Below are 24,485 nucleotides of genomic sequence, written 5' to 3' on the forward strand. Positions count from 1 at the left end.
AATGTCAGTACAGGCTGTGTGTCGGGACTGTAATATGTGGGAGTTTGTGGTCAGAGAGACTGTTCTGGATTGCCACATCTGCAGTAAATGTCTCGGGCTTGAGACACTCCAGCTCAGAGTTTTTGAGTTGGAGTGTGAGTTAGAGACACTCGGACTCACAGGGAGGGGGAGGTAGAGAAAGAGGCCCCGCAGACATTGGTCCTATCCAACAGGTATGAACGAGGCACTTGATACTTGTTAAGGATGAAGGCTGCAGGGACGATGCCCAGAATGCCAACCATGGCACCGTGGAGCATGAGGCAGTCCAAGGTGGGGAGGGTGGAGGATAAGAATAGAAAGGTTGTAGTCATAGGGAATTCTATAATCAGGGGGATAGATAGCGTCCTCTGCAGTCGCAACTGAGAGTCCAGAAGGTGTGTTGCCTAACTGATGCAAGGGTAAAGGACATCTCAGAGCAACTGGAGATGAACTTGGAAAGGGAGGGGGAGGATCCAGTTGTCATGGTCTATATTGGCACCAATGACGTAAGGAAGAACAAGAAGGAGGTCCTGCTAAGGGAATGTCAGAAGCTAGGAACTAAATTTAAAAAGCAGGACCTCAGGGGTGGTAATCTCAGGATTACTACCTGAGCCACGTGCTAATTTGCACAGGGATAGACAGATCAGAAAGGTGAATGCATGGCTGAAAGACTGGTGTGGGGAGGAGGGGTTCCATTTAATGGGACACTGGCACCAGTATTGGGACAGGAAGGAGCTGTACGATTGGGACGGGCTCCACCTGAACTGGAATGGGACCAGAGTTCCAGCAGAAAGGATAAATAGGGCGATGGATAAGGTTTTAAACTAGCAAGATAGAGGAGGGTTCTGGGAGCAATAACTAAAGCTTAAAGATAAAAGAAACAGGAGATGAGTGCAAAGGTCAGACCAGGGTAAGGAATAAAGATAACATAAATGGTCAAGGAACAAATACAGTTACAAAACAGAAGTATAAAAAGACTGTTAAAAATAAAGTAAAAGCAACAACTATTAAAGATGAATTAAACTGCATGCACAGCAATGTACACCGTATCCAAAATAAAATAGGGGAACTAGAGGCAATAATCCGTAGCAAGGAATCCAGATGTAGTAGGAATAATTGAAACATGGCTCCATAAAGAACAGGACTGGCAACTAAATATTGCAGGCTATAAGATAATCAGAAAGGATAGGGAAGGAAGTAATGGCTGGGGAGGAGGGGGGCCGGTGGAGTACCTGCACTAATTAGAGATAACATAATGGCAGTAGAAAAAAGGGACATAACTAACAAAAGGATAGAAACAGAATCCATATGGATTGAATAAAAGATAAGGGATCGATCACACTAATAGGGGTATACTACAGACCACCTAATAGTGGAAAGGAGGTGGAGGAAGAAATATGTGAGCAAATATGTGAAATGGGTAAAGGACATAGAATAATAATCATGGGCGATTTTATCCATCCCCAAGTAAGCTATCAAGAAGAGGTAAATAAAGGGGTACAGGGAATGGTGTTTTTACAATGTGTGCAGGACTCCTATCTTATCCAGTATGTAAAAAAAAACAAGAGAGGAATCACTGCTGAATTTAGTGATGGGAAATGAACCAGAACAGACAAGAGAAGTAAGGGTAGTTGAACATCTAGGCAATAGTGATCACAACCTAATCAGGTTTAAGATAAAGATTGCAAAGGACCTAAGTAAGACAAAGACCAAAGTAGTAAATTGGAAAAAATCTGATTTTCAAGGGTTGAGAATGGATCTAGGGAAAACAAATTGGAAACATTTACAGATAAACAAAGAAATAGAACAACAGTAGGAAATGTTTAAAACGATGATCAACAGAGTCCAGGGGAAATATATCCCACTAAAAAGCAAGAACAAACTAGTCAGTAATGATACACCATGGATGAATAAAGAAATAAGGGCAAAATTAAAACTAAAGAAAAAGGCATACACTAAGCACATAGACAACAAAGGAGAGGATGACAAAAGGGAATATGAAAAGGTTAGGAAAGAAGTCAAAAAAACAATTAGGAAGGCAAAGAGAAATTACGAAATTAAATTATCAAGGAATATAAAAATAGTAAAGTATTCTACTGGCACATAAATAACAAAAGAAAAATGAGGATCGGGATAGGGCCACTAAGGGATACACACGATAAACTCAGGAAATGACAGCAAAATGGCAGAAATTTTAAATAATTACTTTGCCTCAGTATTTACCAGGGAGATTAACATGGTGGGCATGACATTAGAAGAAGAGATTAAAAAAGATATAAAGACATTTATGATAGAAAGGGGGGGGGAGATAATTGATAAACTAATCAAACTTAGAAAGGATACGACTCCTGGTCCAGATGGATTGCATCTGCACATAGTAATGAAGTTAGGGAAGAGATTGCAGAGGCACTATTGCTTATATATAAAAGTTCATTAGAAAAGGGAATAGTGCCAGAGGACTGGCGGACAGCTAATGTGATTCCTATATTTAAAAAGGGAGATAGAACTAGTCCAGGGAACAATAAACCAATTAGCTTAATGGTGGTAGGAAAGATAATGGAATCCTTACTCAAAGATGTAATAGGAAAACATCTAGAAACCAAAAAATATAATAAAGAATAATCAGCACCAATATCAAAAGGCAAGGTCATGCTTGACCAACCTTATTGAATTCTTTGAAGGATTAAGAGAAAGGCCAGACAAGAGTAATGTAGTAGATGTAATATATTAGGATTTTCAAAAGGCCTTTGATAAGGTACCGCATAGTAAACCCATGACTAAGGTCAGAGCATGTGGAGTCAGGAGACAAGTAGCAGAATGGATAGCAAGCTGGCTACAAAGCAGAAAACAGAGAGTAGGGGTTAAAGGTAGTTACTCAGACTGGCAAAAGATGGGAAGTGGTGTTCCACAAGGATCGGTGCCGGGACCACTGTTGTTCACCATTTACATAAACGATATGGACTCAGGAATCGTAAGTACAATTTCAACATCTGCGGATTACACCAAATTGGGAGGTATAGTTAACACCCAGGAGGACTGTGACAAAATACAGGAAGACAATAAACTTGCAGAATGGGCATGTAATTGGCAAATGAATTTCAATGTAGGTAAGTGTGAGGTACTACGTTTTCGTAGGAAGAATAAGGAAGCCACATATTGCTTGGATAATATGGGGTTGAGGAGCAGAGGGATCTGGGGGTACAGATACACAAATCACTAAAAGTAGTGATGCAGGTTAGTAAGGCCATAAAAAGAGCAAACAAAGCACTGCGGTTCATTTCTAGAGGGATAGAATTGAAAAGCAGAGAAGTATGTTAAACTTATATAGAACATTGGTTAGACCACGCTTGGAGTACTGTGAACAGTTCTGGTCTCCATATTATAAAAAGGATGTAGAGGCACTGGAGAAGGTGCAAAAAAGATTTACTAGGATGATACCAGAACTGGGAGGTTATACCTATCAGGAAAGATTGAACAGGCTGTGGCTCTTTTCTCTAGAAAAGAGAAGACTGATAGAGGTCTTTAAGATTATGAATGGGTTTGATAAGGTATACGTAGAGAAGGTGTTTCCACTTGTGGGGTAAACCAGAACTAAGAGCCTAAATATAAGATAGTTACTGATAAATCCAATAGGGAATTCAGGAGAAACTTCTTTACCCAGAGAGTGGTTAGAAAGTAGAACTCGCTATCATAAGGAGTAGATGAGATGGCTAGCATAGATGAATTTAAGGGGAAGCTAGATAAACACATGAGGTGGAAGGGATAGCAGGATATGCTGCTAGGGTTAAATGAAGTAGAGAAGGAGGAGGCTCGTGTGGAGCATAAACACTGGCATGGACCTGTTGGGCTGAATGGCCTGTGGATGTACATTCTATGTAATTCTATGTAATCAAGCGCCTCCGTGCCAAACTAACTCCTAGAGTCCAGGGCTAAACAAACTACATTGATCCCCGACCTGGCAATACAGTCCTCCCACAGGCACTGAGCAGTCAGAATTGTGCAGTATAACTTCATAAACTATGTATAGAATTATACACTCTTATAACATGTGTGTGATTGAACACTTAAATATACAATGACCTTATAAAAATATGATGAGTATCCTGGACCATAAAATGGGTTCATAAAATAGATATAAATGCTCATCTACATGATTAATAGCCACAAAAAACATACATATGAATGTACACATATATAATATATATATATTTAAATGTGAATGTACTTTTTTGAGAACCCAATAAAAATATTTTTAAAGAAACATCTTGGCAATTCAAATGCAAATAATTGAATTCAAACATTTTATCAAAGGTGAACTTAAAGCAACTGAAATCTATTTCATGACAAACAGGGACATCACTTTTAATCTTTCACGTGTTTGGTGGCTGCACAGTTACGTGTGCACCAGACTTCAACCTTGAAACGAAGCATCCAGTAGACGAATAAGGTAATGCATGCTCTTGCAGTAGTGCAATAGAAAAATTGCTGACTCACTAGTTATTCAGAGACTGTTGGAATAAACATTGGTAAGTAGTACTGTGCTTTTTTGCAGTGAGACTAACAGGGTGGGAAGGACATTAGAAGAGATTGAAAAAGATATTAAAATATTTAAGATAGAAAAGGGGGAGATAATTGATAAACTAATCAAACACAGGGCGGATAAAACACCTGGGGCGCTAAATTGGGCCGTGTAGCGCCCGTTGTTTCAGCGCCACACGGCCTCTCCGACATCCAAGATGGCGTCTTGGATGCGCACACACGTTTCCAGCGTGACCTGCGCCAGACACCATCTTGGTATAGGAGTTAGCGCAGACGCAGATAACGAACGCTGGAATCATGTAAAGTAGGGAGAAAATGGCTTCAATCAGTGTGCAGCGCTGATTTAAAGTGATAGACACCATTTTAGGACTTAACGCTCAACTCAACGCACAGCCTTAACCCCGACCATCTGAATGTGTCTTAGAGTGCCTGGATGACCCCCCACCAGTGCTATTTAAAGGGATCGTGCAAGATTTACAGGTTAGTGGCTGGATTATTGCTTCTGGCTGCCGAGACATTTGTAACTGCTTTTGGAGGTCTCCTAGGCATCAATACTAGGACGCGGGGACATAGCCTAACATTTAGAGCCAACGTGCAGGAGTGAAGTTAGGAAATGCTTCTAAACGCAAAAGGTGGGAGACGTTTGTAACGCTCTTCTGCAGATGTCAGTTGATGCTAGCTCACTTGTGAATGTTAAATCTGAGATTGATAGGTTTCTGTGAACCAAGGGTATTAAGGGATATGGGGCTAAGGCGGGTAGGTCACAGGTCCACAGGTCCACCATGATCTCATTGAATGGTGGAACAGGCTTGAGGGGCTAAATGCCATGGCCACTTGCTGTTCCTGATATGCACCACCTTCTCCTGAAAGAAAGCGGGACATGTGTCTGGGTGATGATCCTGTCATCGTTGAATAGCTGCCAGTGTGTGTGGCCTGTGAGTTGTGGGTGGGCGGCTTGCAACAGTGGTAATGTGTAAGGGTGAGAAGAAGCATCTGGTTGGAAGAGTTGAGTACTGATGGAAAGAGTAAGTTTGTTGGTATGTGGGGGGATGGTGGGGTTACTGCGTGGTGCAGTTGGTAGGAGACGCCACTTGATAGTTGACCTCATTCACCTTGCCCACTCATGTCAAAGCATTGAACTTCTTCCTACACTGCATCTATGTTCATGATGCTGTGTGCCTGGCATTGACTGCCCCTTTGCCTCCCACTGCCTTTTGGATGTATGTCTGGAGGACCTCTTACCCACCCCACCACCCCCCGCAGATATAGGATGTCCCTCCTTCTGACCACCTCTTGCACCAAGGTCTCTAGTGCATCAGCAGAGAACCTTGGTGCATGCACTCTCGCAGGCCTAGTACCAACTCAGATTGGCAGATTGGTGAGGTCTGGTGTGCAGATTGGAGGATGTGGGATTTAGTAGTGCACAATCTTTATTCAATGTTTTAACAAAACTCATCAGTGTGTAAACATAGGGAAAGAGACCTGCATCTGTGTTTTACGTGTGCAATGTCTGATCTCCGTTCAGAGTCCGTGCCGACAGCAGACTGTTATTTTCAGCAAATAACAGGTACCAGCTACCTTTAAGAGATTTCTAAGAAACATCCTCCCTTTAAGAGATTGAGCTCCCCCTGGTGGAGGAAAGTCCGAATTGCATTGATTAAACATGCAAGGCCTGGAACGGAATGCTAATTGCAGGTGAGTCCTCCGGTGGACCGAAACTTGAGTCCTGCCTGTGCAGGGGTCATTGAGCGTGGGGTAACAGCACATCACGCTACCTATGCCCAAAAATGGCCCCGATCCAATTTTTCCCCCCATGTCCAGATTGATTACATCCATGAATATTAAAAGAAGTTAGGGAGGAGATAGCAGAGGTAATATTACACATATATAAAAATTGACTAGAAAAGGAATTGTGCCAGAGGACTGGTGGACAGCTAATGTTACTCCTATATTTTAAAATGATGTGGAGATGCCGGTGATGGACTGGGGTGGACAAATGTAAGGGATCTTACAACACCAGGTTATAGTCCAACAGTTTTATTTGAAAATCACAAGCTTTCGGAGGCTTTCTCCTTCGACAGGTGAGTGTGGGATTCCATGAAGGTTACCGCATATATAGTCAGAGAACAATGCCTGGTGATTACAGATAATCTTTCCAACTGCCCGTTGTCAAGGCAATCAGACAGAGAGACATTACATACAGGACTACTGAATATACAACGGTCCGAACCCAAAGACAGAGAGAACGAGAGAGAGAAACATCCGAAAGGAAGAGAGAGAGAATGACCAGTTGTATTAAAAACAGATAACTCTTTTTTCGCTGGTGGGGTTACGTGTAGCGTGACATGAACTCAAGATCCCGGTTGAGGCCGTCCTCATGGGTGCGGAACTTGGCTATCAATTTCTGCGCGACGATTTTGCGTTGTCGTGTGTCTCGAAGGCCGCCTTGGAGAACGCTTACCTGAAGATCAGTGGCTGAATGTCCTTGACTGCTGAAGTGTTCCCCGACTGGGAGGGAACCCTCCTGTCTGGCGATTGTTGCGCGGTGTCCGTTCATCCGTTGTCGCAGTGTCTGCATGGTCTCGCCAATGTACCATGCTCTGGGGCATCCTTTCCTGCAATGTATGAGGTAGACAACGTTGGCCGAGTCACAGGAGTATGAACCATGTGGGTGGTGTCCTCTCGTGTGATGGTGGTATCGCAGCAAATTACCCAGCTTTCAGGAGAACAGCGTCCACGACACCACACAACCCTGCCATGACAACCTCTGCAAGACATGCCAGATCATCGACACAGATACCACAGCGTTGCAGCTCCTGATGGCAGCCAGCCTGTCAATCAGGCCGGCTGCCGGGCGCAAAACCCGGAGAGGACGTTTAACATCAGCAATCACCATGCGATCGTGTCGGAAACGGTAAGTTTTGTTTATGCGGGTTTGGATTTAAGTGAATTTATAGCTCCAAACAAGCTAACAAACTTCAGAACTCAAGCCACTCTCTCAACCCCGGTCTTTAATTTTTCCCTTCCAATCTGGACCACATGCCAGATTGCTCCGTCCACATATCCAGGTTGGACGTTGCCCATTGGGGAGGAGTCGCTCTGACAGCCTGCCTCTCTTCCGCGGCCTTGTCCACGCCCCGGAGAAAGAGCACGCCCTGTCCGCCGGTGCTCTTGAGGCCTTCTGCCAACCGGTGGGCACCGCAGGGGGTCCTGGGAGTAACATTATCACTTAATTTTTTGAACTTCCTTTGGTTTTTATGATTTGGGGGGGTTTTTCCATTCGTTGTTCCCTTCTAAAAAAAAAGGGGGGCACTTTTTGTTAGATTTGCTGTCTGATGGCACTGGGGCAACTCAGCGTCTCTTCATGGGTTAAGTCACCACTGGCCGCCTCGCCTCAGCTTCCCCGACGCCTGCGCACACCGGCACACACAAGACGCGCATGCGGACTGCGTCCCCCAACTCTCTGCGCGTGCGTGTTGTGCACCGCGCACGTCTCGTTCCATTTTCCGTGACAACGGGCGAGTGGGTGGGTCGGCAGCCGGAGAGACTCCGAGTGAGTGAGTGAGTGAGTGAGTGGAGGGAGGGGAGGGAGAGACCGGGGCGGGGGGGGGAGGTATTTGCAGGACTGTCGTCGGGAGGGGAGCTGAGTTGTTAAGCCGGGAGCAACGGCCTGCGAAGGATGGGACAAGGAGGAGTGGGCCGCATTGGCGAATAGTTAAACACACGGCGCTGCAGTCTGTGTGTGTATTAGTGCGTGTGTTTGTGTATATTAGTGTTTGTTTGTATATTAATGCGTGTGTATATTAGTGTTTGTATATTAATGCGTGTGTATATTAGTGTTTGTATATTAATGCGTGTGTATATTAGTGTTTATATATAAATGTGTGTGTATATTAATGTGTGTGTATATTAGTGTGTGCGTATATTAGTGCATGTGTGTGCGTATATTAGTGCATGTGTTTGTGTATATTAGTGTTTGTTTGTATATTAGTGCGTGTGTATATTAGTGCGTGTGTATATTAGTGCGTGTGTATATTAGTGCATGTGTTTGTGTATATTAGTGTTTGTTTGTATATTAGTGCGTGTGTATATTAGTGCGTGTGTATATTAGTGTTTGTTTGTATATTAGTGCGTGTGTATATTAGTGCGTGTGTATATTAGTGCATGTGTTTGTGTATATTGATGTGTGTATGTTTGTGTGTTTGTCAGTGTCATTGTATGGACGATGTAGACATAGAAATACGGCAGGGGGACTGTGATATACTCGAACATATGAACATCGAGCGGGAGGAGGTATTGGCGGTTTTAGCAGGCCTAAAAATGGATAAATCCCCAGGCCCGGACGAAATGTATCCCAGGCTACTGTGTGAGGCAAAGGAGGAGATTGCGGGGGCTCTGACACATATATTCAGAACCTCTCTGGCCACAGGGGATGTGCCAGAGGACTGGAGAACCACTAATGTAATACCATTATTCAAGAAGGGGAGTAGGGAAAAACCGGGGAACTACAGGCCAGTGAGCCTAACATCAGTGGTAGGAAAACTATTGGAAAAAATTCTGAAGGACAAAATTAGTCTCCACTTGGAGAAGCAAGGATTAATCAGGGATAGTCAACATGGCTTTGTCAAGGGAAGATCATGTCTGACTAATTTGATTGAATTTTTTGAGGGGGTGACTGGGCGTGTGGATGAGGGTAACGCAGTGGATGTGGTATACATGGATTTCAGTTAGGCCTTCGATAAAGTCCCCCACAGGAGACTGGTCAAGAAGGTACGAGCCCATGGAATCCAGGGTGCCTTGGCACTTTGGATACAGAACTGGCTTAGTGGCAGAAGGCAGAGGGTGATGGTCGAAGGTTGTTTTTGTGACTGGAAGCCTGTGGCCAGTGGGGTACCACAGGGATCGGTGCTGGGTCCCTTGCTGTTTGTGGTCTACATTAATGACTTGGATATGAATGTAAAAGGTATGATCAGTAAGTTCGCTGATGATGCAAAAATTGGTAGGGTGGTAAATAGCGAGGAGGATAGCCTCAGTCTGCAGGACGATATAGATGGGTTGGTCAGATGGGCGGAACAGTGGCAAATGGAATTTAACCCGGAAAAGTGCGAGGTGATGCACTTTGGAGGGACTAACAAGGCAAGGGAATACACAATGAATGGGAGGACCCTAGGCAAGACAGAGGGTCAGAGGGATCTTGGTGTGCAAGTTCACAGATCCCTGAAGGCGGCGGAACAGGTAGATAAGGTGGTAAAGAAGGCATATGGGATACTTGCCTTTATTAGCCGAGGCATAGAATATAAGAGCAAGGAGGTTATGATGGAGCTGTATAAAACACTGGTTAGGCCACAGCTGGAGTATTGTGTGCAGTTCTGGTCGCCACACTACAGGAAGGATGTGATCGCTTTGGAGAGGGTGCAGAGGAGATTCACCAGGATGTTACCAGGGCTGGAGCGCTTCAGCTATGAAGAGAGACTGGGAAGATTGGGTTTGTTTTCCTTGGAGCAGAGGAGGCTGAGGGGGGACATGATTGAGGTGTACAAAATTATGAGGGGCACAGATAGGATGGATACTAAGGAGCTTTTTCCCTTCGTTGAGGGTTCTATAACAAGGGGACATAGATTCAAGGTAAAAGGCGGGAGGTTTAGAGGGGATTTGAGAAAGAACTTTTTCACCCAGAGGGTGGTTGGAGTCTGGAACTCACTGCCTGAAAGGGTTGTGGAGGCAGGAACCCTCACAACATTCAAGAAGCATTTGGATGAGCACTTGAAATGCCATAGCATACAAGGCTACGGACCAAATGCTGGAATATGGGATTAGAGTAGACAGGGCTGATGGCCGGCGCGGACACGATGGGCCGAAGGGCCTCTATCCGTGCTGTATAACTCTATGACTCTATGTGTGTGCATATGTTAACTGAACCGAAAAGATGTGAGACATGGCAGGTCTGTGAGTTTGGAGTTCACTCTGGGTTCGTGGTGCAGGCTCTAGGCTCACTCTTACCTGCCTCTTGTTGACTTTTGCAGCGAAATAAGTAAAGTACAGTTTTATTTTAGCTTAAATCTAAATTTTAAAAAATATCAGCTTGGTCCTATGTTTTAGGGGGAAGAAAGTAGCTTGTTTGAACTTTCTTAATTCAGCATTTTTAGATTATTTTGAAATCTGCTTTTATAGGTTTGCCAAATAATGCTGGGGATATAGTAAAAGGGTTGAGTGTGTGATTTCAAATTTTATTTATATTTGGGAGGTTAATATGTTTCTGCCTTAACTATACTTGGAAGGTTAATATGTTTTCTGTCTTTCTAAGGTGATGAAACAATCTTGAAATACAAGTGTTAAAATACAAAATGCCAGCGATACATGGCAGGAGCTTTAGCATCTGAAAAGAGAGGCTCATGTTTTGGGTTAATATCCGATGCACTTATGACTGAAGGGCCCCAGTGCAAATAGATACTGGTCAAAGTTCATGTGATGTGCGCATGGGTGTATAGTTTGTAATAATTGCCTTTTTTCATTGCAGGCCAGAGTGAGCAACCTGAAAAAAAAGTTCACAAACATCATGGTGCTGAATCCAGTCATTTCAAAACTAGCTGGGAAACGTGTGGTCCTTGCCAGTGCTTCACCACGCAGAAGAGAAATTCTAAGCAATGTTGTAAGTGCTGATTTACTGTTACACAAGTGAACTATTGTATATGTACTTTACACACTGAAATAGAGTAGATAAAATCTCAATTAATGCAATATTGCTGAAAATGAAATGTGACGATTTTAAGCAAGCAGTGGTACGGTATTTATTTTACAGATAAGTTAGATTGAAAATGTTTTTCCAACTTGTTACTTCATTAACATCAGACATTTAGGGCTCGATATTAGGAGGGAGGCGGGTTGGTAGCGGGGGGTCGACTGGGGGCGTGGGTAATGCGCCCAGTGAATTCGGGGTGCTCCGCACGTGATCGCAGCCTAATTGAAGGCTTACGGGTTTCCCGTTCTAGACCTGCGCAGCGGGCGCACTGCGCACGTGCATCACAGGCTATCATCAGGAGGAGCCCTATTTAAAGGGGCAGTCCTCCAATGCTCCTCCTGCAGCAAAGAACCAATTTAGGATCATGGAGCAGGCCAGAGGCAAGGCTGCTCCAAGGTTCTCTGACTCCTCACTCCAGGTGCTGCTCGATGGGGTGAGGAGGAGGAGGGAAACTTTTTTCCCATCGGATGGGAGTAAGTGTCCTCCCTCCACCACCAAGAAGGCCTGGCTGGAGGTGGCCGAGGAGGTCACCAGCAGCGGCAATGTGTCCAGAACCTGGGTGCAGTGCAGGAAGAGATTTAATGACCTAACCAGGTCAGCCAGAGTGAGTATACTTACGCATTCTCGCACACTCCGTCTTCCACATCGCCTCCACCACCACACAACTCCTTCTGCACTGCCACCACAACGTTCTCGCATCCACTCAACTATCATCCTCACCTTGCCTGCACATACTCACCGCTCCAGTTCCCGTTCGAACAGTACCACGCAACCCAATCCTCATACAATCTCATGGCTATGTCTCACACGCACCCTCCCATACATCTCCCTCACGCTCACCCCCACCCACACCAATGCATGCAGCGGGTTGCCATGCAACCATCACTCAATCACGCCTCTGTGTTTTGCCTTGATGGGAGAAGAGATGCCAGAATGCCCGGGAGAGGGCAAGGACCAGAGGGGGCCTGCCACACCAGGTGGCCTTAACAGATGCGGAGCAGCAGGCACTTGAAATAAGCTGGACGCTGGAGTGCCTGTCCGTGGCGGACGCTGAGACTGGGAGTGCACAAGCGGCTGGTGACAGAAATCTAACGCTCAGCACTCATGATAGCGAATTATCTTAGCATCACTTGGCATCTGCAGCACCTCAACATCTATCCACGTGCTTAATATTGCTTTCTGTTCTCTTGCAGGGCCATCTGTGACCGCCGTGACGGCGGAGGGCGATTCCTCAGAGGACCTGCTGGCCTCTGAGGGTGCATCGTCACATCTGAGCCAGCCATCCACCAGCGCAGATACACACACCTCGGTGGGTCCCCGTCCTCACTTAGTTGGGCTTGCACATGTTGAGTCACCACGCACATGTGAGCACGAGCAGACCCTGGTGGCAGGGGCAGCCGTGGAGAGTCCACGTCGGTGGGAGCACTCTTCTCCAGGCTCTGCTCAGCTGGACCCAGATGCTGAACCCTGGGGGCCAGCCGTGAAAAGGAGAGTTCGAGGGGCAGCAGCACATTGCTAAGGTACTGGAACAGTTGCTACGCGCACTCTCCACAATCGCGCAGAGGATGGAGGAGTCCAACTCCTGCATAAGTGGAATACTGTGACAGGGACGTGAAGGCATCTCTGAGATCGTGTCGCAGGTAGGTGCGGGAATGTCTGCGATGGAGGAAAGGCTAGCCTCCATCGAGTGTCAAGCACAGCTCAACAATGAGTCCGTTCAGGCCCTGACAATGGCCGTTCGGATTCAGAGTGAGCAACATTCTGCCGCCTTAAACAGGCTGACAGATACATTACAACTGGCCTTCCAAGGCTTCACACAAGTCCTCCAAACTGTCGTCCAGCAGGGTGGAAGGAGTGATGTGGGCCTGGGCCAGGAGGGGGATGATGGTGAAAGGGGACATGGAAGTGGGGACGCCACTCAAAGCGCTCCCACGTCTCTCCAGTTGACACCCTCTCAACCAGTACCCGCAATGCTGCCCCCTCTCAACCAGTACCCGCAATGCTGCCCCCTCTCCAGGTGGCCGAGTCTGCCCCTGCACAGGTGCAGGTGGAGCAGTCTTTGGAGGGGCCCTCACGGGCACCGAAATCCAGAGGGCATCCATGCAAAGCATTTCATCGGTCAGGGCATGGACAAGAGCAACCTGCCACTACCTCTGAAGCCACAGGGGTAGCACCACGTAGGGGTTCCCGTAAATGTAAGGCGAAGGTTTTGTGAGCACAAAGGGGATGCACAAAGGTGTAAGACAAAATGTCATGTTTTTGATTTATTTTCGTTTGTTTTGCAAAAAATCATAAAAAATTGTTAACACCACTACTGCCACATCTTTGAAAATCTTGTCTGGTTTGTGCAATAATGCCCTTTCCTGAGGATCACCATGAAGACCCACACCTGATGCCTCCCATTGTGTCACTGCGGAGTGGGTGTAGGTGTATTTGCAGGGCTCTTTTGTGCAGACGACTGAGAGACGTCGGCGATGTCCCCGGTGGCACACTGAAGGGATGCGGAGGAGAAGTTGTTGAGGGCAGTGGTGACTTTGACAGTGACAGGTAAGAAGATGGTGCACGGGCCAGCCGGGGAGCAGCTCGGCATCAAGGTGGCTGCTGATGTCCACGACTACATGTCGAGTGACGCTGAGCCTCCGTGTGCACTGCTGCTCAGGGAGGTCTAGGAAGCTGAGCCTCGGTCTGTAGACCCTGTGGCGAGGGTAGTGCCTTCTGCGACACATCTCTCTCTGCGGTTGCCCTCCCTCCTGCTGTGCAGGTGGATGTGTCACAGCACTGTGTTGTGGAGCTCCACATGTCAGAGGTGGACGGCGAGGCTGGTGATGCTTTTCGTCCTTCGAGGAGGTCATGACTGCAGCTGTGGCAGCCCCCATCCGGGAGATGTACGTTTGAGGGGGTCCTCAAGGTAGGTAAATGTGTTTGCACACTGGGGTTGAGGTTGCAAGTTTGTGAACTTTATTATTAGGAGGAGGGTGGTGGAGGCCAAACTTTGTCCAAAGTGACAGAGTGGCCTCCTGCAATGAGTGAGGGTCCCCCCCACCCCCACCTGTCAAATGGACCTTTGCAGCTGCCACAGGCTGGTGGCTGCAACACGTCCATTTCAACTGGGAGTGTTTCCCTCAGTAGGGGAAACACACTCAGTTTAGATGAAAATCCCACCCTTCCTAAAATATCCTACAAATCAGGTCTGCTAACGACCTGAACGATCACATTAATTGGTTTAAGTGGGATCCCGCTGGCTTTAATTGCCGTCGGGAGTCCTGCATGTGGGGGCTGCGCGCGCATCCACTGGGGAACCCGGAAGTGGGCAGGTTGGAGCCGGGCTCCAGACCCACCCCGGGAATCTCCAATTTTTAGAGCCCCCCCCCCCCCCCGCCACAAACCCGCCGTCTCGGACGTCCAAAAATTGAGTCCTTAGTGTTCATCTAAATCAACAGGAATCTTAAGTGATGTATGTTGTTACATTAGTTCTCTTGGTGCATGCCTCTAATTTGTGCAGTCTGCTTTTTAAAAATTGGTGAAAGTTGGCTAATGGGACAAGCCTGCAGAACATTTTTATGAAATGCATTGTCTCTGAGGTCATTTAGCTTCTGTATTACAAAAGATACTCATTCAAGTGTACAGTCATAGTGATGGTTGTCAACATTCAAGAATAGGAAATGGATGTAGTCATTATTAATTGATTCCAACTGTGAGTTTTTAAAAGCCTGCAAATAATAGAAGGAAGAACAGATTGAGGGGGTTAAGCAGTTCTGCAATGTTTGGTGGCCTTAGGAAAAAGTGAGTTAGAGTAAAAGATGATTTGATGAATCTTAATTTGAATAGAGGAAGAAGAATGGGTAAGATGGTATATTTGGGACCTTGGGAGGAAAATCGAGAAAAGTTTGAGAAGTGTTAAAATGGAGCCCAGTGAGGTTGTGATGGAGAAATTGGAGGCTGGAGGTGAGATTGCAATCAGGTAACAAATTTTTCCTTGTATCTTGTCCAAGGGTGCTAGAAATCAGGGCAACATTCAAGTCTTGCACAGACTTAGGCTTTCAGGGGGAGTGAACAGTTACTGAAGGACAAAGCCTTTGTATTTCATCTCATTTAGCTGAATAGAAATAGAAAATGATGAGCACATTTTCTGTAGTGTATGTTGCATTTGGTCACTGTTTGAAATATAACCTATTTCATTACATTCTCTAAGGATAGTTTGAACAAATTATGTAATAGCTGTATATATTTGCTTTTAACTGTTCTTGCCAAGTTAAATATCCCACCTAGTAAAACTTGTATTCAGTGAAGTCATTTTGAATTTAACCCCTTCTGCAGTTGTACATGCATGTATATTTTTAACATTTCTTGCCAACTTTCTTCCTTCTCCCCCCTCCTTCCTGAAAAATGTGCCCTAGATTTTCTGATCAGTTTTACACCAGCAGGAACCCATTTAAAATAAATAGATTATCACTTCTGATAAAGTAACACAATCAGAAAGTCCAGATTTTTAACCTCTTGCTGAGGTGCAATTCTATGAGCACTGTTCACTCTGTGGTAACATTTCCAAATGGCTGTTAATTTGCGACCAAATTTGTGAGCCTTGACGTTTAGTGTTGGCAGAATATAAGGTGGCAGCCTTGGCTCAGAGGTAACACTCTCCTCTGAGTCAGAAGGTCACTGTCCAACGTGCCGTCTTTTAGACGAGGCGTTAAACCGAAGCCCCGTCTGCCCTCTCAGATGGACGTAAAATATCCCGTGGCACTATTCGAAGAAGAGCACGGGAGGGCTCCCGGTGTCCTGGCCAACATTTAACCCTCGACTAACACTTAAGAACAGATGATCCGGTCATTTATTCGATTGCTATTTTTAAGACCTTACTGTACACAAATTAGCTGCCATGTTACAACAACGATTACACTTCAAAAATACTTAATTGGCTGTGAAGCACTTTGGAACCTCCTGAGGTTGTGAAAGCCGCTATATAAATGCATGTTCTTTCTTTATAAGACAGTCTAGGCTCATCCATTAAGATTGGCCACCTGGGCAGTGTACTGGAGAGTTTCTAGAATCTGTGGAACCATAATCCCAGGATAAATTAATGCCTTCAGGAGAGGGGGAATAACCTTGGGGGTGGGGATGCTTAAGTTTTAGCAGTACTTGATTAGAATTGTTTCTGAAAGGCTCACTGGAATAGTGTTATCTGAACAATAGTCAAGATTTGTGGGTGACTGAAGTACAGTGACCAATGATGGAAAATTTCCACAAATTTATGGCCTGTACCCATAGAGTGAGTGAGTATTAACACGATTAGACCTGCTGTGTTTTGTTTTGGGAGGGGTGGAGAAAAAGGAGAGATGTAGCAATTTTGGTATAAACTATTCTCCACTAGTGCATTGGGCGGGGCGTGGGGGGAATCATAGTTTAACTGATGGTTGAAGCTTTCCTCGTTGTAGCACAAACTGGGATCCTTCCAAATCCTGAAGGGGACAATGAGAACTTAATGCTTTGTATGCAGCTGATTAGCGGCAGGTTCCTCCGGTTATCCGAGCAGCTCTTCAGGTTGTGGCAGCTGTGCAACAGGTTGCTGATACATTTTTTTTAAGCCAGATGACGAGTGCCTTACACTGAGTTACCTCTACTTCTCCCTTTCCCTTCCCTATTAATGTAAGGAATCTTACAACACCAGGTTATAGTCCAACAGTTTTATTTGAAAATCACAAGCTTTCAGAGGCTTTCTCCTTCCATGGAATCCCACACTCACCTGACGAAGGAGAAAGCCTCCGAAAGCTTGTGATTTTCAAATAAAACTGTTGGACTATAACCCGGTGTTGTAAGATTCCTTACATTTGTCCACCCCAGTCCATCACCGGCATCTCCACATCATGGCTTCCCTATTAATGTTCTTTGTAATTTAAAAAAAAACAGGAGTGCCATCTTTATACCACCAGGGAATGCAACAATCTTAGCAGGTTGCTAGTAATAGTGCTGCTGTTACCATTTACACCTCCTTACCCATCTTTTGTTTCTTTACTTGTCCCATTACCACCCTCTTTTGCCTTGTACCATCGCTCCCCTTTGTTACTTAATCACTCCTGCCCTGCACCTTTCCCTTTAGTTCTTTCCCTGCCTCCTGCCCCTTTTCCCTGGCTCTGTGCTTGATTATAAACTGTTAAGTCTCTAACTTTTTCCATTTCTGATGAAAGGTCATCGACCTGAAGCATGAACTCTGTTTCTCTCTCCGCAGATGCTGCCTGACCTGCTGAGTGTTTTCCAGCATTTTCAGTTTTTATTTCAGATTTTCAGCATCTGCAATATTTTGCTTTAATCTTAACGGGTTACTGGTTGTGATTTCTCAGGACAGTAATCCCATACCGCAGCACTACATGGAGCAGATTGTTAAAATGGCCAAGAATATTTCACATCTGATTCTGTATTAATCTGTACACAAATGTTTAACCCTTGGACTATTGGCAGATTCTATGAAACTCCTTAAAAAAAACAGAAAATGTCAGAAATACACAGACAGCTAGGCAGCATGTGGGAAGTTTTTTTTAAAAAGTTAATGTTTCAGGCAAAATCTTTCGATAGAATCTGCCTCCTTTTTCCCTGGGCTGGCTAATTTTATACTTGCACGCAGTGACATCAGAAAAAAACAAAGTAATTGACCTGCTCAAATTTCAAATCTCTTAATTTAAACTTACTTCAAATTATCTGACATTTCAAATTTTTTATAGCACTTTGCTGTTTTACTTCATCATTGCTGGGTCTCTAGAGCAGAAAAGGTTAAGGGGAGATTTAATAGAGGTGTTCAAAATTTTGAGGGGTTTTGATAAAGTGCATAGGGCGAAATTGTTTCCACTGGCAGGAGGGTCGGTAACCAGAGGACACAGATTTATGGTAATTGGCAAAAGAACCAGAGGGGAGTTGAGGAGAAATGTTTTTATGGGGAAAGAGCAGGGGAATGGGACTAATTGGATAGCTTTTTCAAAGAGCCGACACAGGCACGATGGGCCGAATGGCCGCCTTCTGTGTTGTATGATTCTATGAAAATCCTCGAATTCCCTGCCTCATGGGAGCACCATCACTGCAAGGACTTCAGTGCTGGAATGAGGCCCACCGTTACCACTTTCAAGACTACTGGCAAGAGGCAATAAATGTGGCCTTGCCGGCATCGCCCACATCCAACAAACAAATAATATTAAAAAAAATTACTGTAGACTGTAACTTTATTAATGTAATTTCAACATTAAACCACTAAATTTAGCATCCAAAGCAAACTTTTTCATAAAAATCAAAATAATTTTTTTCCTCCTCTCTGCCCTGTTTTTGTACTTTAACTTAAATTTGACTCTTTTCGGAAGTACTCTATTCAACTTGTTCTAATGTTTTTTCTCCCCTTTTTTTTCTAATTAAAATCTCTATATGCTTTCTCCTGCTCCCACTGTCTGTTTTGAAAGAAAGAAAGACTTGCATGACCTCAGGACCTCCCAAAGCACTTTACAGCCAATTAAGTACTTTTGAAGTGTATTCACTGCCGCAATGTATGAAATGCGGCAGCCAATTTGCGCACAGCAAGGTCCCACAGACAACAATGAGATAATAACCAGATAATCTGTTTTAGTGATGTTGGTTGAGGAATAAATATTGACCAGGACACTGGGGAGAACTTTCCCTGCTCCTCTTGGAAAAGTGCCATGGGATCTTTTACGTCCACCTGAGAGGGCAGACGGGCTTCGGTTTAACGTCTCATCTGAAAGACGGCACCTCCGAGAATGCTGCACTCCCTCTGTACTGCCCTGAAGTTTCAGCCTAGATAATTGTGCCCAACCTCCTGACTCAAGAGACGACAGTGCTACCAACTGGGCCACGACTGACAGCTTTGGAGTTGAGAACAACTTTACGTCAATTTGCCAGTTGTATCATAGCGTAGCTTTTCAGTCAACCAAAAAGATTGACAGTGTTATTTCTAGGACACAACACTATTGATCTTAGATAGCTTTAGTGTTAAAACCAAGTAGCTTCAGCAAGAGTCTCTGCAGCCCAACAGTGTCTGCAGTAAATGTGTTTGTTATTCATAGGTTAATAGAAATTAGGAACATAAGAGCAGGAGTAGGCCATTCAGCCCCTTGAGCCTGTTTTGCCAATCAATTAGATCATCGCCAGTCTGTATCTTAACTCCATCTACATGGCTTGGTTCCATATCCCTTGATACCCTGACCTAACAAAAATCTATTAATCTCAATTTTGAAATTTTCAGTTGTCCCCCAGCCTCAACAGGTTTTTGGGGGAGACAGTTCCAGATTTCTACTACCCTTAGTGTGAAGAAGTGCTTCCTGACATCACCCCTAATTGGCCGAGCTCTAATTTTAAGATTACGCTCCCTTGATCTGGACTCCCCCACCAGAGGAAATAGTTTCTCTCGATCTACCCTATTAAATCCTTTAATCATCTTAAAACCTCAATTTGATCACTCCTTAACCTTCTATATTCAACAATAACAGCTTGCATTTATATAGCGCCTTTAATGTAGCAAAACGTCCCAGGGTGCTTCATAGGGGCATTACCAAACAAAATTTGACACCGAGCCATATAAGGAAATATTAGGACGGGTGACCAAAAGGTTGGTCAAAGAGGTAGGTTTTAAAGAGCGTCTTAGAGGAAGAGAGAGAAATAGAGCTGTGGAGAGGATTAGGGAGGGAATTCCAGAGCTTAGGGCCTAGGCAGCTGAGGGCATGGCCACCAGTGGTGGAGCGATTAAATTTGGGGATGCTCAAGAGGCAAGAACTGGAGGAGCGCAGAGATCTCGGAGGGTTGTAGGGCTGGAGGAGGTTAGAGATAGGGAAGGGCGATGCCATGGGGCGATTTGAAAACAAGGATGAGAATTTTAAAATCGAGGCGTTCCCGGACCGAGTGCCAATGTAGTTCAGCGAGCAAAGGGCTGATGGGAGAACGGGACTTGGTGCGAGTTAGGATAGAGGCAGCAGAGTTTTGGATGAGCTCAAGTTCATGGAAGGTGCAAAATGGGAGGCCGGCCAGGAGTGCATTGGAATAGTCAAGTTCAGAGGTAACAAAGGCAAATTCATTCAAGGGAATACAAGCTTAGTCTTAGCAACCGGTCCTCATAATTTAACCTCTTTAGCCCTGGTATCATTCTGTTAAGTTTATTTTTTCCAGAATTTTCTAACTTGATTTTTTTTCTTCTTCTTGCAGGGTCTTAGGTTTGAAGTGGTGCCTTCGTGGTTTAAGGAGACTCTTGACAAGTCCTTTTTTAAAATGCCATACGATTACGCAAAAGAGACTGCAAAGGAAAAAGCCCTCGAGGTAGCGAGAAGAATGCACTTGGTATGTAAATCAAGCTGATCAAATTATGTATCAAAAGTCCTGCAATTTCCTGCTTCTAATACCTAGAAGTACCAATATAATTATCGTGTGGAAAATGTTTTGCAATGGCGCCCTGAAATTTTTCAATGGGAAAATAAATGGTTTAATACCTCTACTGAAATAACAGAGAGAGAAATTTCAGATAAAGACAATTAGATTTAGTATCTCATAGTGTAATTTCAGGATCTGGGCCTCTGGTGATGATGTACCAGGTCAGAGCATGAGTGTGATCGAAATGGCCGGCTTTACAAGAGTCATTCCAGAAGAAAAATAATGCTGAAATTTAAAATAACAAACGATGTGATAACCATCTTAAAAATAGAAAAGTGGCAAGATATAAGCTATATACCTGAACAGTGCTGGAGAATAAAATGTATAAAAAGTTGTAAAACACACTGGGAATAATAAGTAATATTTTAAAAATACAAGCAGACTAAAAAATGCTCAACTAAATGAGAGAAATATTCAGATTTCCTTTCGGTGCCAGAATGTAGGAATACTCTTGGATAAAGAGCTGACATTCACCTTGTGACGTATTTTTAAAAGATTGTTCCTATCTATATAATTAGGCCATGCATAGTGTACGTGACACTTCAAATATGTCCATAACCTGAGACATCTGTCAGTGGTTTAAAATAATCACTATCTGTTAACATAACCATGCTGAGTTGCACAACTATAGACAGATAAGAAAGCAACCATCAGCAACGAGCAAGCACCACAAAGCTATCCCATAAAATTGCTCAATTCTTTTTTCAAATCCAGGAATCTGGAACCAACAACCGCCACAAGACGAACCAATTAAATCACCCAAACATTTTTTTAACACTGCTTTCGGCTGCCACTTTCCTGTCTCACTCAGCTAATTGTAGCATTTATAACGCATAAAAATGCTCACTTCTGTAAAGATATTTTGCTAAACTTCGTGGAAGTTTTAGTTCCAACAGGACTTCAAAATCTTGACTACCATGACAACCAAGCTGGAAAAATTACAAATAAATGCAAGTTGTGAGCAGTGGGAATGATATTTGTGCTGGGTTCAGAGGGAAAATTTAAGAGGTACCTTGTGACTGTGGACATTGTAATCGAAGTCAGTCAACGTGAAGATTTAGCACCTGTTCAAGGTAGTGTTTGTTGAAGAATTGTGAGAAAATACCTCGAGATTCATAACTATGTCATGAACATCTTCAGCGAAAAACTACCAATCAACCCTGTAAAAGGGAGAATTTTTTTTATATAGTCGTGTGAACAACTGAGGAAAAATAAGGAAGATTTAAGGAAGGGAGGACAGAAGAATAAATGAAGTACTTAAAAACTCAACTGTCAGCGAGGTAGAGCAAAAGAATATAATATAAATACTGAGAATTAGAGTTGGGGAAGGAAAAAAAAAGTTATGTCAAACGATATATTTTGAGACCTGTACAGCATCAGTAAGGCATGCAATATTTTCATTTCCTGTAAGTCAGTACATTTGCCGTGTTGTAGTAACGTGTGAACTGCTGTCACATTTCATAAAGAAATGGATAAAGATCCGAGATCCGAAATCCTACTCCATGTCCGGAATACCGATTAGCACCTATTATTTTTGAAATAGTTACTGGTGAACTTGTCAGCTGACTGCTGAAGGGTCTGTCCATTTGTGAGCCCTGTGTCTGGAGTGTTCCTTTTGAAGTGCTGCAAGGTGATTTTATATTTAAAAAAAACATTGATTTGTCATTGAAAGCAGGTGCTATTTCTTTATTGCCCACTTAAAAGAAGAAGCTATACTACTATTTGGTGCTAGGGATCTTTGAGAGCTGAACAGCTTCACATACTGCTTAGTGAATTACTTTTTAACTTTGGAGTGTATTTCATCTTCCACTGCACTCTTCTCAATTTCAGTGTCAGCAATTGGGTACATAGGAGCCAGGAGTAGGCCATGCAACCCCTCGAGCCTGTTCCGCCATTCAATTAGATCATGGCTGATCTGTATCTTAACTCCATCTAACAGCCTTGCTTCCATAACCCTTAATACCCTTTGCCTAACAAAAATCTATCAATCTCAGTTTTGAAATTTTCATTTGACCCCCAGCCTGAACAGGTTTTGGGGCGCGATAGTTCCAGATTTCCACCACCCTTTTGTGTGAAGAAGTCGTTTTCCAACATCACCCCTGAATGGCCTAGCTCTAATTTTAAGGTTATGCCCCCTTGTTCTTGACTCTCCCACCAGAGGAAATAGTTTCTATCTACCCTATCAACTCTTTTAAACATCTTAAACACCTCAATTGGATCACCCCATATTCTTCTATACTTGAGGGAATACCAGTCTAGTCCATGCAACCTGTCACTATGCTTTTAGCCCCGATGTCATTCTGGTGAATCTACACTCCACCCCTCTTCGACCAATATATTCTTTGTTGGATACGGTGCCAGAACTGAGCGCAATACTCTAAATGGGTCTATCCTGCAGTGTATTAGCACACTGCCCTTTCCCCTACGAGGCATGACTTCAAATTCAGCCTAGATCGGATGAATGTCTCTTCCCCTCACTATTAACTATGTGAATTCTGTGTGAATTTATTATTGGGCACTCTTAACTTGTGGTCACTTGAAAAGTATTTTGCCCTTCAGAAGGAAATAATTGTGCAAAGCAGTTTGAGATGTTTCTTTGCGTTGAGGTGTTATGTATGTATTACTGTGTATCTAATTCTTAGCAGTGGGTTAAATAAAATCTCAGAAATCTATCACTTTGAGTATTAATGAAGAGGTAAAATGCAAAGGTGAACCCCAAAGTATAATGGGCCTGATTTTAGCAGGCCTGCGGGTTTCCGGCGGGTTGGGTTTCGGGTGCGTGGCCTCCGCGCCCGGTGAAATTAGTGGGTTGCCCGCGCGATCGTAGCAGGCAATCCACTAATTGGAATCATTTACCTGCTCCTCCGGGGTCCGCGCTGCTGGTCTGTGCGTCGGGCGGGCTGCGCATGCGCAGTACGATCTGTCAGCTGGAGGCTCTCTAGTTAAAGGGGCAGTCCTCCACTGACAGATGCTGCAACCAATGGAACAAATTACAGCATGGAGCAGCCCAGGGGGAAGGCTGCTCCCAGTTTAATGATGCCTCACCCCAGGTATCATCAGATGGGGTGAGGAGGAGGGGGAGGACAGAGATCTTCCCCCCGGCGGGCGGGAGGAAGCGGCCTGCCTCTGCCACCAAGAAGGCCTGGCTCGAGGTGGCAGAGGGGGTCACCTGCACCACCAACATATCGCCCACCTGCATACAGTGCAGGAGGCGCTCCAATGACCGCAGTAGGTCAGCCACAGTGAGAACACTTACTCTTTCCCCTACACTCCGTCTGCCACAACACCGCCCCCACCCCACATCTCCTTCGGCACCGCCAACACTACTCTGTCACATCACCCCTCATACCCACTCAAACCCCATCCTCATCTTACCTGCACCGACTCACCTCGCCAGTACTCATCCCGCCACTACCACTCAACCCAATCCTCATACAATCTCATGGCTCTATCTCATACTCACCCTCTTGTGCATCTCTTTCACGGCCAGCCTCACTCAACCTGCCACTACCTGTGCTGCAGCCACAGGGCATGCATCCCATATGTGCAGTAGGCAGCGTAAGGCAAACGTGTCGTGAGCATGAAGGGGATGCACAAGGGTGTTTGAGGGTTTGTCATGGTTGTTACTTATATTGAATTTCTGACCAACGCACATTACATATTATATTGGCACCACTACTGCCATGTCTCCGCAAATCCTGTCTGTTGTGTGCAATAATGCCCGCTCCTGGGTATCACTATGAGGACCCACCACTGATGCCACCCATTGTGTTAC

General features: G+C 44.6%; 1 protein-coding gene across 4 annotated transcripts in view; it reads left to right on the top strand.

Moving 5' to 3' along the window:
* Positions 1–8,033: 8,033 nt before the first annotated feature.
* asmtl (acetylserotonin O-methyltransferase-like) overlaps positions 8,034–24,485 on the top strand; it is a 47,240-nt gene continuing 30,788 nt past the window's right edge. Inside the window, exons 1-3 of one of the 4 annotated variants that reach the window (XM_067985729.1) lie at positions 8,034–8,110; positions 11,075–11,206; positions 20,489–20,620. In XM_067985729.1, coding sequence (XP_067841830.1) covers positions 11,114–11,206; positions 20,489–20,620 — 225 coding nt within the window. In that variant the 5' untranslated portion in view covers positions 8,034–8,110; positions 11,075–11,113. Of the gene's footprint in view, positions 8,119–8,278; positions 8,298–11,074; positions 11,207–20,488; positions 20,621–24,485 lie in introns of those variants that run through there. The other 3 variants (XM_067985730.1, XM_067985731.1, XM_067985732.1) reach the window with 3 other exon arrangements.

Source organism: Heptranchias perlo, chromosome 6, assembly GCF_035084215.1.
Source record: "Heptranchias perlo isolate sHepPer1 chromosome 6, sHepPer1.hap1, whole genome shotgun sequence".
NCBI lineage: Eukaryota > Metazoa > Chordata > Chondrichthyes > Hexanchiformes > Hexanchidae > Heptranchias > Heptranchias perlo.